The following is a 17,035-nucleotide window of genomic DNA, read 5'->3' as shown; positions in this document are numbered from 1 at the left end:
TGTTTGGTTGGGCTATTTTACAGTGCAGTCAGTACCTAAAGTATATAGCGTTGAAAGGTAGGATGATTGATGAACATTGACATGGAAAGGATTTGGAAGGATGCAGTTGTTGCCAAAATGAGGTACCATCCTTATATTTTGCTGAATGAACTGAGGAAAACCACAGAAATCCTGTCAGCATAGCCATGGCCTGGCTAATGCTCAGACTGAACACCTCCTGAAGACAAGTCTAGAATGTTGCTGCTATTTTAGATGTCTTGGGTTTTTTAGTTTCAGTAAGGCAGTCTCCCACATGGTGAAATCTCTTTTTTAGATCTTGGTGGTATGATAACAGTGAAGAAAGGTACATTTTTGAGTCACATGCAAGGCAGTTGCATGGTGAACAGCTGGAGGTGGTCCAGTATCGCAGTGTTGTTAGGAGGTTTCAGACGTTTCTGCTGTGATGCAGAAACCAGTTTTCATCACCTTGCACCCAGTTACACCATTTCTCTTGGATAGTTACCATGTTGCCAATTGGTTGTAATAAAATTACTTTATTACATTTAAGCATCCTGTTACATTCCACACTTCTATTTGTATAATATAAACTCCATTGTAAATGTAACATTTTATTGTAGTTCTTATCCCCCTTATTTCACACTACATGTTTTGTCCAATATGTATAAGTATTGACCGTCTTCTAGTGCAGCGAACTGTGTCTGGGTCTAGATGCTGATATGATGTCATATTGTAGGAGGAGAGAACGGTCTCTTCTTATTTTAAGGCTTTTGCAGTGATCATTTTTGTTGTTGACTCTGCTCTTGGATGTTTGTGCTGTGTGGATGTGGACAGTGTTGCCGATATTTCAGAGCTATATACTACTGCCATCTTTATGGTCAAAGTGAGTAGGTTCTTGTTCAAACAGAACTGTGGAGGGAAAGTGTGGGTTCATGCCCATTCTAGTTCATTGGGAGCAGCAGACAGGAAAAAGTTGGTTGTGAAATGGCCCATTTGCAGAACCATAGAGTTCACCAAGAAAACTTCAGCTGTTGGTGTTCCCATGAGGTAGTCCATCCACGTATTCATCAGGCATAATCCTACAGTGGACCAAATGGTGTGAAAAGTGGCAGAGAGATCATTGTGGGGTTGAGGGTAGGTTGAGAAGGGACTGGAAAGAAGAAAAATGGGAAATGGTATTATGGAAGGGTGAGGGGCATCTAAAAAGGGGTTTGTCTGTTCTGACAGTGGCCAAGGAAGCCTCTTCTTATAATACACATGCTTAAATGGCGTTCACAGGCTGGAGGCTGAACTTAAAGTGACTGTCAGTAGGTACTGATGTCCTTAACCAACCCCATAGGTCCTTCCTAGTATGTCTAAACAGTGCCTGGGGAACATATCCTGCCTGCCTCAGCTGATGCTCTACGTTAGCTGTAACATACAGGTTGTACCAGTAAGTTCTGTGACATCTTGGGAACATGGCAGAACTGGTGCAACTTCACGCTCAAAATGTTAGCTCCCAGTTCAGTTGTTGCTGCTTCCTTGGCTATAGAAATGTTCATNTCCTTCCTAGTATGTCTAAACAGTGCCTGGGGAACATATCCTGCCTGCCTCAGCTGATGCTCTACGTTAGCTGTAACATACAGGTTGTACCAGTAAGTTCTGTGACATCTTGGGAACATGGCAGAACTGGTGCAACTTCATGCTCAAAATGTTAGCTCCCAGTTCAGTTGTTGCTACTTCCTTGGCTATAGAAATGTTCATATTAACCTTTAAGTGCCGAAGTGCCCCGTTTGTGCCAGCGTTGAGTAAGTTAATTCCATCCATTTATCATAAAAATTGAGCTAGATACAGCATTTTTAAACACAATGCTTAAAATTAATTAAGCACCTGACAGGAACGGACATTTAAAGGCAGAGTAGCAACGGGCATTTAAATAAACTCCGGCCAGCTCAAGCTTACTACTATTTCAAAGTCCGGCGTTTAAAGGTTAAAATCTGTAGCTTGTATTTTTCAACACTTCTTTGTTAACAGGTCCTCCTCGACCTGGCCCGCCTCCCCAGGGCCCTCACCCGCAAGGACCTCAGCAGAGGCCACCACCTGGAATAGTGAGTACATACCATATTCTGATGAATAAATTATGGATTTTTTTTGTATTGTGATAAAGTTAGTTGTTTTTTTGTTTTCTTCTATTATCGCACACTTTTGTTATGCTGAATGGCATATTCGTCCCAGATTTGTTTGGCAAAGTTTACTGCCTTTAATTTGAATTATGAGTCATAAGTACAGCTGTGGTTGTGGCTCAGACACACATGTCACTGTATGAATAGGTCCTGTTTTAATCTTCTTCATATAACCTTGGTAACATATACCGCAAACATGTTCATTCTCACAATTTTGTATGACTTCTGTTTGACATACATGATGGTTCTATGTGACCGAAACATGTAGCAGACTAAAGGTTGAATTGTAAACATTAAACGTGAGTATACGTTTGTTGTGGTGACAGTTTAACGTAACTACCGTATATGTGTTTGGAACACAAAACAGGATGCATACTATGGAGGTATAAAGAATGGGTTTATAGCTGTTTTTATATGTATTATGTTCACAGCCATTTCAAGGCCCACCTCCTGGTCAAGGACCCCCCAGGGGACCACCACCTGGTAGTATACCTCCAGATCCTCGAGGCCCTCCACCTCGACCAGACTGGAACAGACCACCTGGACCAGGTAAGTTGGTAGTTAATAAATTCTATTTGAACAGAGAAGTTGGCACTTAGTTCATTCCTAGTTCAGCTGATCCAAAACTTTGTTTTATCATCATTAATAAGCTTTATTAAAAAATTAAACAGGTAGTTTTAATACACAGTCCACATTTAAGGGGGTAACATTTTAGTAAAAAGCATCAGTGAATCTGTAGCAAGTGTTTATCTGGTTATGCGGCAAAGTTTTGGATTGGGTGACTAGTATTTGACATGTTACCTTGTTTTTTGTGTTACCTCTAGGCATGCCACACCACCATCCTGGCCCAGGCTTCCCACCCCACAACCAGCCATCGCCTATGCAGGGCCCCCCACCTGGCCAGGGACCCCCACCTAGAGGCCCACCACCTGGACAGATGGGAGGTATGTCTGCATGTCTCCTATGCCAAGGCAAACAGAAGTAACTGTAAATATTAATCTTTTGTCTAATTTGCTACCAAAAGAAGGAAAGAAAGATTGATCTTATGTTCTAACTAGGGATATGTGAGATTTAATTGAGAAAGAATCTAGAGCTTGAATTGAATGATCATTTTTCAGTTTTGAATTGTGGGGTCTGGTGTCAGAAGGGATTGGTTTCCTATTTGCCTGAATGGAAGCTGATTCTTCCCTCCTTATTTTAACAGTTACATAACTGTTGGTCCTCATGGATTTGAATGCTGTGTGTTGAATATTTTAATCCATTTTTAAGCTTTTGGCTGGTAATGCCTAAGTTCACACTATAATATGGCAGTAGCAACAAAGGAAAGAAATGTGTTACAAGATCAAAAATCATGAGCTACCGTATGATTACCCGAAGTATCACTAAAGGTAGGAAATAAGAATAGTAATTCACCAATGTGTGTGACCGAGATTTTATGGTAACATGTGTCCCTTGTCATAAAAATGGCAGAACTTGTGAAAATAAGTCAAAACACACTAACAAACTGTGGTTTTAGTCTGCAAGTGAACTATACCAACCGAGCGACTGGCGCTTGTCGGTGAAGTTAGTGCCAACTTTAGCGGATAGAGGGTGTCGCATGGTCAGCGCAACAGATCCCAGTGCCGTTAATCTCATTTTTCTAGACCAGAGCCAGTATTTCGTTGAAAAAGCTCCTCAGTTATCCTCACAAGGCTAAGTGGACCCCATTCCAGACCCACTACTACTCAGAAAATCTGGTAGTGCCGGGAATTGAACCCAAACCTCTGGATCTGTAACCAGGAACTCAGACCACAGAGGCGGTCCATGTCAAAATAAGTACTAGTGCAAAAGGGATTGAAGTGGCAAGAAGTATAGGGCCCTGCATTTAAGACTGAGATCAGCCTCTAACAGAAATGAGTACCAGGAATTAAATAAATAATTTTCCTGGGGAGTAAAGTGCGGCTGGCGCATAAGGTTGACAACCTTACCGTCATCTTTGAGCCGATTGTCTAGATAATGTGGGGCCCTCAATGTCTCGCAACCCTATGGGCCTTCATGGCCTGTTACAGGGATAGCTTTACTTTTTACTTTAAGTTTATGGTGATGGAATGTGCAGCAGAAGCTGATGGGGATGGTAAGAAAATGCAGTGTCTCCAGAGACAAACATCTGAAGATGGAAACAACAAACAGGAATTTAATGCCAGTTCTGTGCGAATGTCATTGTTTCTACAGATTCAGAGACGGGATAGGACATCAGTTTCTGCAATGTCTTTAAATTCAGTAAGTGGCAGAAATATAAGTCCAACACAGAATGTTGTGTACAAGTGATACAGATGAGTATGCTAGCAGAATGCTAGAAGTTACCATTGCACCCTGAGGCATTTCCAGTGTTATGCCATTCATTTGCACTGATGACATTAGTGCAGAATCTGTTTTCATTAAAATGTCAGGCTGTGGAAAGATGTGAGTGGCTGTAATGTTGCCAGAGTTGTCAGTATGAAACTGCCACTCTGTGTGATATTGAATTGAAAATCAGTGCCCGAGTTGCCTGTGGAACTAATAATCAGGTATGAAGCGCAAGGGATGGATTATCAAATGAACTGATGGGGTCTGGCTACAAGTTGTCTGGGGCAGATCAAGATTGTTGTTGAGAAAATGAAGAGTGCTTATGCTGGATGCATTTGAAGGTCATATAACATTGAATGTCATAACTGAGTGCTGACTTTGGGGTCATGCCTAGAGGAGTGATCTCAGAACTGCAATTCTAATGAATAAGCCATTTAAAGGTAGTTTGAAACAGTGGTATTCCATATGGCTCTTGGCAGGGGAGTATGTTCTGACACCAGCTGGGACGGTAGAGAAGCTCCGTGGTAGAATGGCTGTACCAGTGCTTAAAGTATATCTATTCAGAAGTGGTTGTTAGAGAATTTGAAAAGTAGTAGGTATCAGATGAAATGGCTGGAAGGGAGGAGGAGTAGTAGTAGTAGTAAAAAAAATAGGGAATCCTGTCAGTGAACATGAGAGTGTGTGTAGTGAAGGTGAGACAAGACAATGGAAATCGTGAAGACAAACTAAGACTATAGGAATAGTGAATAGAGCAAGATTAGTGGAGACCAGTGACATCAGGAGGCAAACTTAAGATATTGTGACGTGGATGGCGCAACGGGAAGTAGCGGTCACGTGAACTCTGTGGTATAGTGAGTGATGTCACTTACCCCCACCCCTTCCATTATTACACAACGCTCGGTAAACACTCCGTCGCCTCCTGTGGTCACGTAACAGGGACACCGCAGTTAGTACGCAGCAATAAACAACTCTCGGCAGTGTTCCCCAAGAATGCCTGTACACACAACATTACACAACAGTGGTAGCTGTCGCGTAACTGTTGTCAGTGTGGAAGCTACTAGAGTAGTGAGTATTGAGCCAATGACTAGGGAGAGAGTAACCAGTCAGTTGCAGTCTAGCATTCGCCGGAGTGAATGGAATCAGCAGACGTAATTGTGATACTGCTGAGGCAGTAGTTGTGAAACTGTAAATTTTATAACAGTAAGAGTGAATGGAATAAATTCACCAGATCCAGAACAGCACGAAGTTATTTGTCACATGACATACCCAACACGTTGATTTTGTTTCAGATGTTTATAGTAAGAGTACGAAATTAATTCCTAAATTACTTTTTCTGTGTGTGTTTTCCAGTGTGTTGTTTACTTATATTCAGAATCATTGTCTATTTGAGTAAATATGGAAGTACGCTTCATGAAATGTGAAAAAAGTGACTAGTGTTTTAAATTATTACACTGAAAAGTTGGTCAGCTAGAGAAAATTCTCATTCTTGACAAAATTCTTGGATATTTTTTTTTTCAAATCCTCATTTTGAATTGGAGACATCATTCTTTTGCATGCCCAGCTCTTAACAAATTCATGTATTGTAAGTATTTATTTAAGTGCCGGAGTGTGGTTGAAATTGTTTATCTTTGATGTGCTGTTTTAATAGAGTTCACAGAAGTGCTTAAGATTATGTCTGTGCCATCATAAATTAAATCTGGTTGAATTATGGGGTTCTTTGAAATTTGTATTGCTCAAAGAAAGCTGGATCTCTGCGTGCCATTGTCCAAGACATTAGTTTGAAACGATGCATTGTAAATAGTGAAGAAAATGAATGTGTGGTGGAGATGGATAATAAAAAAATTAGAAGACTAAGTGGTGAGGGATGAAGTGGTAAGGAAAGAGAAAAGATTTAAAATAAATGAAAATGCCACAGTTATATAATTTTTTTTGTTTTTTCCCTACAGTATCATGTGCACACTGAGGCAGTGGATGTTTGCTTTGAGTTACAAACTGTAGAAGGATCCTCAATTAATTGTCATAATAATAGTAATCTGGACTGGACTTGTAGCCAAGTATCACGACAGAAAATATTAATAGCAACCTGCGCAAATGTTTGAACATTTATGGTGTATTACGTTTTCAGTGGAGCTTGGTTTTATGAATAAAACAGTTGCATCATTCATACAGCAGGAGACTTGTAGAGTGTAGCAGAATTTGCCTCACTGCAGGTGACTGGTATATTGTAATTTAAGCTTGATTTGTTTTTGTTTGACACCTTGTTTCAGGTCCAGGAGGTCCACCACCAGGACATGGAGGTCCCCCAGTACATGGAGGTCCACCTCAAGGGCCACCTGCTCCTCATGTGAATCCAGCCTTTTTCCAACAAGGAGGTGGTCCACCACACCAGGGTCCTCCACATCAAGGTCCCCCACCTCCACATGGGCCACCACATGGTTATGGCCCACCTCCTGCATCTCAGGTAAGTGAATTCTTTAACCCTTGGATAGATGTCTCAGTAAATTTGAAATGAAGTGAAGGATTTGGATATCCAGTCTTTTATAATTCTCTGTTTTTCTCCAGTGAACGTCTGTATTGTTTGAAACAGTCTTTATGATGGAAATAGCACAAAAGAAATTAGTTAAAATGACACCATCTTGAATCTTTGATGACTCTTGCCCATCATCACCATCATAACAGCATTTAGCTTGGGTGCCTGAGCAAAAGTATTATTTTTTCAAGGCCACAGTTGTGAGGTGTTATAACTTCATACAAGTTCGTTCATGACAGTTATGGGGTGAAATGAGATGGATAGGTAGAAAATAATTAAAAATATTTAACAGTAATATACCATCATTTTCCTATGATACTCTTATGATATAATTTTATCTTGTATCTTTCTTATAATTTCCATATATCCTTACTGGCTACCAAAACCATCGGATATAGAACATGTCACAATTTACATATATTAGTTCAGAGAACAGAAACTAGTCTCTTACAGCTATATTTATTAAAGGAACCATAATTATACAATTTAATAATTTAGTCAACATGTACAATTCATCAACTAGACATTAATATCTTATTAAGCTCATTTCTTAAAAATATACATACAAATATCAATATACCATATAAACAGCTTTATAAAAAGTTTAGTTCATCTAGTAAATACTCATATAATGTAGAAAATGAATGGAAATACAAGAAATTTTCAGGATCAATTTAAATTGTTTTGTATTATGGGACATATCTTTTATTTAGAGAAATGATTGCAGCACTGCCAGATTCCTGATTAATTTGAGGTAATGAGACAGGATTAAAATTTTGTTAGTTCATGTCAACTTGAACACATTGAAACAGGATTAAAATTGTGAGAGTTCATGTTAACTTGAACACAGTGAAACGGGATTAAAATTGTGTCAGTTCATGTTAACTTGAACACTGTGAAACAGGATTAAAATTGTGAGAGTTCATGTCAACTTGAACACAGTGAAACAGGGTTAAAATTGTGTCAGTTCATGTCAACTTGAACACAGTGAAAGAGGATTAAAATTGTGAGAGTTCATGTTAACTTGAACACAGTGAAACAGGGTTAAAATTGTGTCAGTTCATGTCAACTTGAACACAGTGAAAGAGGATTAAAATTGTGAGAGTTCATGTTGAACCCCTTAAGGACTAATGGCCAAAGTGTGGACACATTAATTTTCATATTTATTATCATTATTAAAGCACCCATCAACAATATTTTTTTAAAATATAAAAGACATTTAAAATATGTTTCTCACTAAAAGTGCCACTTTACAACTTTACGATGTTGTTAAAATCATAAAATGTCATCGAGACACTAGAAGTATAATTTATATACTAAAAGTGATCATCAAATTACTAAAATGTCTCTATTTTTACATATGTTTCTTCTCACTTTACAGAATGTTTCAGCCACACATGGGCCATCATCAGGCAATTTTCCTTTTGTTTTTTGGGGAGACCACTACACTTTTCACTTCCTGACACCATGGGTACATTAGTTGTAAAAGGTTCATAAATGCTAACTTATGTATTTATATTCTTCATGAATGTGAGAAATTAATCATTGTTTTAGCCACAGTATGGAGCACCACCGCCAGAACACCGTCCTGAAGGCCCTCCTCCACTGAGTGAAGCTGAATTTGAAGAGATAATGGGACGGAATCGTACTGTTTCAAGTTCTGCCATTGCACGAGCTGTTTCTGATGCAGCTGCAGGTACATATACGAGTACATATTTCAGTGTGTAACAGAACACTTTATAATTCATTTATGATTTAGAGAAGCATTTTATGAAGGATTCAGGAGTTTTGCAGTGAATTTTCTTGTTATGTCAGGTGATATTTTCAAGTTCAAGATGATGATGAACAATATTAGTTGCGAAGGCATTCAGGAAATAAAATTCTAGAAAAATTGTTAGCAAGTAAATTAATTTGAACCACATTTTATTAGAGAATTAAGTTACAAGATATGATTTTGTGAATTAAGCGTAGGTCCATGCTGTGGTTCAAGCATTTAGTTGGTGGCTTCTCGCCACAGAGCCTCAGGTTCAATCCTGGATGATTTCTTTCAGGATTTGTGGACAGAATGGCACTAGAGCAGATTTTTCTTTGAGTTTACCCATTTGTAGCCATCCACAGAGGCACCAGTAGCCATAAACAGATGGCACATTATCACACACACAGTTATTAAATTTAAGGGCTTCATCTCTGACCCAGTACTTGGCTGGTGACAGATTAATGATTAATTAATGGCCCATGTAAAAGTAGAAGTGAAGGTGGAAAACGAAGCGGTATATAAGTCATGTAAGGAATGTGCAACATGTAAAGTTTGAAATTTGCAAGGTGAATGAATGTGCTAAACTTTTCTTGGGTGAACAGCCAAGTCACTGTTGAACACTGACATGGCAAATTTGCAATATATTTTCCGCTGTTTATGATCATTGTCACAACATGCAAAACTGTATATTCTTACAGGTGAATATGCAAGCGCTATTGAAACATTGGTGACTGCTATATCTCTGATCAAACAGTCAAAAGTTGCAAATGATGATAGATGCAAGATACTGATCAGCTCGCTTCAAGATACATTGCATGGGGTTGAGACAAAAAGCTATGGATCTGCACGTAGAGGCAAGTATTTTGCTGGAAGTTCGACTTGTTTGTATTAAGCTGCACACTGGTGTCATTTAAGGAGTAATGTAAAACAGAGAGGTGAAATTCATGTGAAGTATTACGTGTCATTGTCTGCCTTCTTTTCATCATTTTTGTATTTTAATAATGACTTAATTGTGGTTTTCTGTTGCAGAACGGTCTCGTTCCCGAGAGCGGGAACGCTCACATCGGCGGCGTAGGGAACGATCTCGCAGCAGAGATCGAGAATATCGGGAACGAAGTAGAGAGAGAGATAGGGATAGGGAGAGAGAGAGAGATCGAGACCGTTACTATGCTGATAGTTATCCTAGAGAACGGTCTCGCAGCAGAGAAAGGGAAAGGGAACGGGATTATCGTGAACGTAGCCGTGAAGACAGGTAATTACTTTGTTTAGAATTAATAACCCGTCTGCTTTAGAACCTGTTATCTTCCTCTAAGTGCATGCATTTTGCTTTTGTTATATTGATTGTAACTTAATTGTTTTATAACATTTATATTTCATCCTTAGAGTAACTGCTGAATTTGCAGTCATATTGGTGCTGCCTTAGGTTTATCTGCTTTGTCACTATGCATTTTGTGGCATGCTGAGTTTTTATGATGGTGGTCAGGTTTGTAATAATTGTATTATGTAGTATGCTGGAAAAAAAGTGTAGTATTGTATTATGCATTTACCAGTGAGCCGATCTCTTCGGCTCACAGTAAAGAGGTGCCCTCTTCGAATGATGGCGGCAGCGGCTTGCACTGTTCTCCTCCCACTCTTCTTCATTTGTTTGTTTTTGCTCTGTAATCCGTGGCGTGCTTGCGTCATCCCTGTACCCTATGTCCTTGCCCGTTCGACTGAAGTCGCTCTCTTCCTGCCTGGACGTCGTTGAGTGCAGACGTGTTCTTCCGCAACTAAATTCCCTTTCGGTCAGCGCTGTAATAAATTATTTGGGATGGTTTGGGAGGTAGACTCCAGGCAGGGAGGGCCTTCTCCAGGTAAGCCAGTGTAAGCATTGTAAGTTTTTTTGAAATACTGGAAGGTGGAATTATCATGGTATTGCATTGCTGCCTGTTCCCAGTGTGGAGAAGTATTGCTATTAGCGTGACTGATTTTTGTTTGAATTGAACCTTACGTGTTCCCTTCTGGAAATGTAACGTAATTGTCTGAACTGGTTTTCCAAGTTGAATTACGAGTATGTTCCATGATATGGCTGTCCATGTGTAATCAGAGATATACAAGCCACGTGTGTGGTTTATTGTTTATTCTTTATGCAACTGTAGAAGTAATTGTTCATATTGATTTTCTGAGCAGAGTTTTTAAGTTGTGCCGTAACATGGCTGTCCTGTTGCAATGTAAAAGTAATTATCTGTGCTGATTTTCTAGATTGAGTTTGACAAGCCGTTTCTTGGTAATCTGAGATATTCTAGTTTCCTGTGCTCATTCATTGTTTGCTTTTTTTTTCTGAGTTTTTTCTTATTTAATAAATGTTCTATCAGTTTCTGTTACTTTTGTGGAATTCCTTGTAACTTAGTAGGGAGTTCAAACTTAGACAAGAGTGAATACCCGTCTCCCAAATAGCTGGCGTAAGAAGCACCCCCCCCTGGAGGGTGCACCAGCATACTACAGAATTCTTTTTAAGGGCGGAAAAATTCAGGGAACAAGTCCTCCGGGAGGGACTTAAGCCGTGGGTCCCATGTCATAGCTTTACAGCACGTAAAAGAACCTCATGTCCCAAGGGTACCACTGAGCCAAATTCAGGACATTTCCCGCCCAACAGTAGTCTCTAACGCCTCTGGTAGTAGGGTGAAGCATCGAGATACCGCTGAGCCAGTAGAGGCCGAACTTGCTGGTTGAGTCGGGACTGATGGCATGCACCAGTACTGGTAGGGAATAGAGACTGGTAGAATATCATAGGGGGACGCACAATGGACCAACAGTTGGTCTAAGTGCATGGGGAATCCCACCCTCTCCAATACAATACAATACAATATTGGGCAAAAGGAACCATGTTGAAACCTCCAATGCCACTGAAGATAAACTGGATGAAATTGGAAGGGCCTGAACATTCCTCCTGAAAGTCCCATAGGAGGCAGCTGTTTAAAGTTTTATTTTTCAAGATTGTTCTGTTTTCAAAAGTGGTATCTGGTACATATTTTTCTTGAGTATTATTTTATTTTATTTTATTTTTTTTTGAGATAATGAAACATATGAGTGAATGTCCCAGAATTGTTATGCTATGTATATGCCTCTGAATTTGTACATTCTGCAATCAGCTATGGTAATCTAAGTACGCCCTGTTTACAGAGTCTCTTATTTTTATTTGTAGTTCATGTGATTTCTGCCCTAATCTCATATGTAAAAAGAGGAAAGACATTTAAATGCATTTATCAGTGAATCTGCCTGAAATCATTGGTTTTGCACTGTTTATAAGAAAGCGTCAAAAGTTTGCATTCATGGATTGAAGACCTGTAGTCAATAACAGATCAGACAGCTAGAAGTGTTATGCTGTACGTAGCATGCTGTAATTGCTTCAGCCATGTGCTAGAATAGCTGAGTCAGTAAATTGATTAGCTGTCAGCCATTTGACCAAGGTTTGCTCTTGGCAGGGTCAGTGATTATTTTATTTGCCATTGTGCCCAAACCATTTCTGGGATGCACTTATCCTCCTCTCCAGTTGGAACCATTGATTCTAGAGCATGAACTGGATTATGAGCATCATCTGGTGCCCATGTCAAGAATGCATGGAGCTTATAAACACATAGGTGCATGTGTGGCACCATGTAGATCTTGTATGAACCAGTGTTTTGGAGGAATGTATTGCCTTCATCTTCATGTTAGAAAAATCCGTGAGCAAGTGACTAGCAGTCTGAGCCACCAGTCAAGAACACCCTATACATGGATCACATTGTTAGGGAGGCCATTGAGATTGAGCTCCATCCCAACAACATGAACAGAGAGGCTGGTTTTTGTCTCGGCAAGTTATGGAAGCCTCTCAGCTGCTGCTTCAAGAAACCTCCTGAACGTGATGCCAGATCTACAATGCTGTGCAGGTCAATACATGCTTGGCAGCTGTAGCCCTGAGGTTACTGTGTCAATGCTTGCTTGGTACCCCCACCCCCGACAACTTTTAATACACCTGCTTTGGTCTGCTCTCTGCTACCTGCTCATGTAGCCAGCCTTCTGATCTCTACTGACCCCACCCCTCTCCACTGTCGATTTCCCATGTGGCCCTCCCTCCCTTCCTCTGTTCTTATATAGCTGACTGTTTTCAACTGGTGGCTCAGGTCTGCTAGCCACCTCCTCACACTGGTTCCTCACTTGCAGATTTTTCTGCCATAAAGACGAAGGCAACACATTCCTCTGAAACGCTGGTTCACACAAAATCTAAACGGAGCTACATCCCGGAAGACAGCATTCTTCATGAAAGAACTCATTGTAATCTTATGAAATTTTGTTTCTGACCATATATAAAATGTACATCACAACTTTAAAGCCTCACAGTTATGTCTTGACACACTGTTAACCTTGAAAATTAATCTTAGAAAAGTAGCAGTTGGAATTAATTTGAAACTTGTCACTTGTATCATCCATATACCCGTTTCAAAGTTTGCAAAGAATAATTGTGGAACCACAAGAACTTAGAGGCTGTAATAGGCTGCACCATAGCTCAAGCAGTTAGTTGCTGGCTTCCCACCACAGCGGCCCGGGGTCTGGTCAAGTGGGATTTGTGGTGGACAAAGTGGCACTGGGGCAGGTTTTCTCCAAGTACTTTGGTTTCCCCTGCCAATCTTTATTGTACCAGTTGCTCCACAATCACCCTCACCTATCATCTGGGGCTGGTACAATAGGCCAGAAGTGGCCGCAGTACAAGGGACTTAGTTCCACCCCACTAGCAATAATAAATAATATTAATCGAGGCTATAATGAGTTTTGTGAATAAGTTGCACAATTCTGCAGTTGATTTCGAAAAGTCCCTAACATAACACATTTATAGCTCTGAAGCTTTAAAAGTTGTGAGATGTCTATATATATGGTTGGAAAGAAAATTTTGTAAACTTTACAGTGACCTGTAAATGCACTTTCAAAGGAGTTGTTAAAGAAAACTCTCACAGACCTCTTTTTTACCCCACTGGGGCAATCATTTAATGCCCTATATTTGTAAAAACATATGACAAATATACAAAGAATTAGGCAGAAGTGGTTAGTTATGGGACCAATGTATATTCCAGATTTCATCACAGTCCTAGACTACACGGTTTAATTGGTGTGTGGGCTGTATATGGAAAGAGATGAGTAAACATAGCTTGTTGTGCATTCCATGCTCTTGCTGATACATGCCAGTTTTGTAGTATACATGCAGATGGAAATGGCTTAAATGAAGTTTTATTGTATATGATTGATCTATTACTTAGCACCAGATGTGAAATTGTTACTTTATATGTATGTGACACACTTGTTCAGTACTGGCTTCTGAGCAAATTGCCATAATGAATATAATGTGGTGTCATCGTAATTTTTCAGTCATATCCCAGGTTTCCCAATTATTCATTTCATATTATGTAAATTGCAGTGGGATGAAATGAAAACCCATTTTAATTCAGTTTAAATACTTCAAGAAGCTTCAAGTGGTTGGGTATATTTGATGGTAGGTTTAATTCAAGAAATATTGTCTGAAACAGATTTAAATTTAAATATTTTTAATACATGTATTTACCCAACAGTTTTTTTAATGCAGGTTTATGTTGCATTTGTTAACATTTTGACATTAATTGTTCATGTCTGTGTGGTTTTGTTTTATTTCACTAGAATCTCAGGCTAAATGTAAAGGACTTGACTATATGAAAAATCGTACATGTACGCATTTCTGTTAAAATTTGTGCAAGGTTGTAGAAAAGCAGAAGTGATGTCTTTTAAAGTAAGGAGCATTTTGAGTGGGCAGTACATAAGTTTAAAATTTTTTAACAGTTGCTCTTGTACTTGTGAAGTATGAGACACTCATAATCTCTTGGTTACGTGTGGCATGCTTCATGTCTTACTTGTGTCCCATTGATCCAGTTCCAGTGTCTATTCCAGTTCAACACGGCAGGCTGTTCGCCCCCGGGCCAAATCGCCTGAGCCACCTGATACTGCTGCTGTCATGAGCTCCAAGTCCAGGTATGAACTGTTGTCACTTTCCCACATTTCATTCATTTTCATCTGTTGCACATTTTAGTCCTAAAATTTCCCATCACCACTTTCCTGCATTGTAATTGCATCAAGGCTATACTGTGTTTACACCCATTTTATAATGAGTTCTTTTCCAAAAAAAAAGTGAATTAGTACCAGGTTAATGCAAGTATTATACTATTAAAAGTCAAGTATATTTATAGCTCAGTTGGTATGACAACATGCTATATGCAGGATGGTCATAGTTTGATTCCTGGCAAGGGAAAGAAGTTTTACTCTATATCATAGTATCCAGAGCTGCCTTGGGGCTCACCCAGCTTCCTGTCGCAAGGGTAAAGGGGGCTTTTTCCCCAGGGGAAAGGTGGTGGTGGGCGTGAAGCTGACCGTTCACCTTCATCTAGTGCCCAGGTCAAGAATGGTACAGCTATGCCTTTACTCCCCCATATGTGTGTGGCATGGTGCTTAATTCATTGAGCACAGGGACAGGGAACCCTTCTATACAATCCTGTGAGTGAGGCTTCCTGCAATTTTTCAGGGAACAGATGGAATTGACTTAGGTAGAAGCCATCCTTCTTGTTCATGTTGTCACATGTTAATGACTAGGCAGGATTCAAATTGATAATTGAATGTGTTTGACACTTCTTGCTTTTAACCACTGATAAGTACAACACTTTTGTTACTATTTTTAATCTTCAAATAATTACCGCAGTTTCCAAATCTTTCCAGACTGTTGTGTCTTCATGTGTTCGTTGCTTCACAGTGACCTCTCTTGAATACTTGCATGCTCCTGGACTGCTGTCTGGCTCGTGCTGACCTTCCCGTTGTAGTTCCAGTGTGGACTGATTGTTGCATATTTGTTGCTGCAAAAAGTGCTCAAACTGTTGCGTAGCAGTGGACACGTTTGTGATACTTCTGTGACATCAGTTTCCTGGCATAGATGTTGTGTCACAGTATTCTTGGGATAGGCCTTAGTCTCATTTGCCTGTCTGATGGTGCAATCCATGTATTGCGGTTTTCTGGAGAGGGTGCTGGTGTTATGTAGCTGGATGTTCTGCCCCAAGGTGATACTGTGTTCTGCCATGGCTCAGTTTTCTTGCTTTTCTAGTTTGATGTACTCATGGTGCTTCTTTGTCCTGGTGTTAATCGAATGACCCATCTGTCCAATATAGACCTAACCGCATTCGCAAGACATACTGTATACTCCTTAATACTGCCTTAATGTTGTCCGGGCAGCATCATTCTAATGCAGTTGAAGATCAGCCTGACGTAGGGCAGGAAAGTGATGGAGTCTGGCTTATTGTTGGACAGGGCAACCCTTATGGTAGGATTGAGAGCCTGTGAATCTGTCAGTTGCTGTAGCTCTTCAGCCTCAAAAACTGCTGCTTTTATCATGTAAGCAGTTCTGATCTCACAGAACTTTGGCCCTGTGCACCAAGGTGGAAAGTACAGCATGCTTGTTATATTGGTGGTGGTGGGAGCTGGTGTTTAGGTAGAGGTTGATATTAGTAGGCTTACAGTATGCCTTATGGCCCAGAGAGCCATCAGGTGTCTGCTGTAGATATCTGACTGAGAAAGGATAGTGGCTTACTTTATCTGTCATCATAGTCAATTAAATGTTCTGTTGGATACTGTTAATACTTTTGTCTTCAACAGTGGTTCCCTAGCAACAGCTTTTAACAGTGGAGATTCTTCAGCTTCCTATGCTCATGTTACTGTCTGGTGAATATCTTGTAACTGAACACTTTTCAACTGTCAGCTCAACTATAGCACTCTCTCTCTTCTCAGTTGCCCTTGCAGAGCTCAGCTCGAACTGCCAACCCTCACCTGACAACTGACTGCTCTCAGCTAACTCCTCAGCTGGCCTAAGGGTCCTCACTATGTAGCCTCAGGGTGAACCCAACAGAAAATACCACCTCCAACAGTCCTACTATTGTTGAGGGCAGTTGAAAGTGTTTACCGAGCTGTTGCACAGAAATGGCTGTTTGTTTCTTTTGCCTATTGCATAGCAACAGCTGTACTTGTTTGCTTTGAGGTCTTTACCTAGCAGTGGGTCTGTATGCCACCGTATCCTGGGGTCCAGTGCAGAGAGAGCCCCATGTGTGGGTGAAGTCTCCTGAGTCCTTCACAAGATCTGGAGAGTTGGCAGTATGAGACCCAAGTAGGCCTGCCATTTGTTTGTCCAAATTGTAGGCAGGGACCCCAATGGTGCTCACAGTGAGCCTCAAGCGAACTCCTATCTTA

General features: G+C 40.2%; 1 protein-coding gene across 4 annotated transcripts in view; it reads left to right on the top strand.

Moving 5' to 3' along the window:
- LOC111863683 (cleavage and polyadenylation specificity factor subunit CG7185) overlaps positions 1–17,035 on the top strand; it is a 50,317-nt gene that overhangs the window by 20,840 nt on the left and 12,442 nt on the right. For 2 of the 4 annotated variants that reach the window (XM_023850211.2, XM_023850209.2), the window contains exons 5-12: positions 2,011–2,084; positions 2,591–2,708; positions 2,984–3,103; positions 6,752–6,945; positions 8,569–8,710; positions 9,469–9,624; positions 9,800–10,022; positions 14,684–14,782. In XM_023850211.2, the coding sequence (XP_023705979.1) occupies positions 2,011–2,084; positions 2,591–2,708; positions 2,984–3,103; positions 6,752–6,945; positions 8,569–8,710; positions 9,469–9,624; positions 9,800–10,022; positions 14,684–14,782 (1,126 nt within the window). The remainder of the gene's footprint in view (positions 1–2,010; positions 2,085–2,590; positions 2,709–2,983; positions 3,104–6,751; positions 6,946–8,568; positions 8,711–9,468; positions 9,625–9,799; positions 10,023–14,683; positions 14,783–17,035) is intronic. The other 2 variants (XM_023850210.2, XM_023850212.2) reach the window with 2 other exon arrangements.

This window comes from Cryptotermes secundus, unplaced genomic scaffold (assembly GCF_002891405.2).
Source record: "Cryptotermes secundus unplaced genomic scaffold, Csec_1.0 scaffold369, whole genome shotgun sequence".
Taxonomy (NCBI): domain Eukaryota; kingdom Metazoa; phylum Arthropoda; class Insecta; order Blattodea; family Kalotermitidae; genus Cryptotermes; species Cryptotermes secundus.
This window is presented reverse-complemented; position numbering and strand designations above follow the sequence as displayed.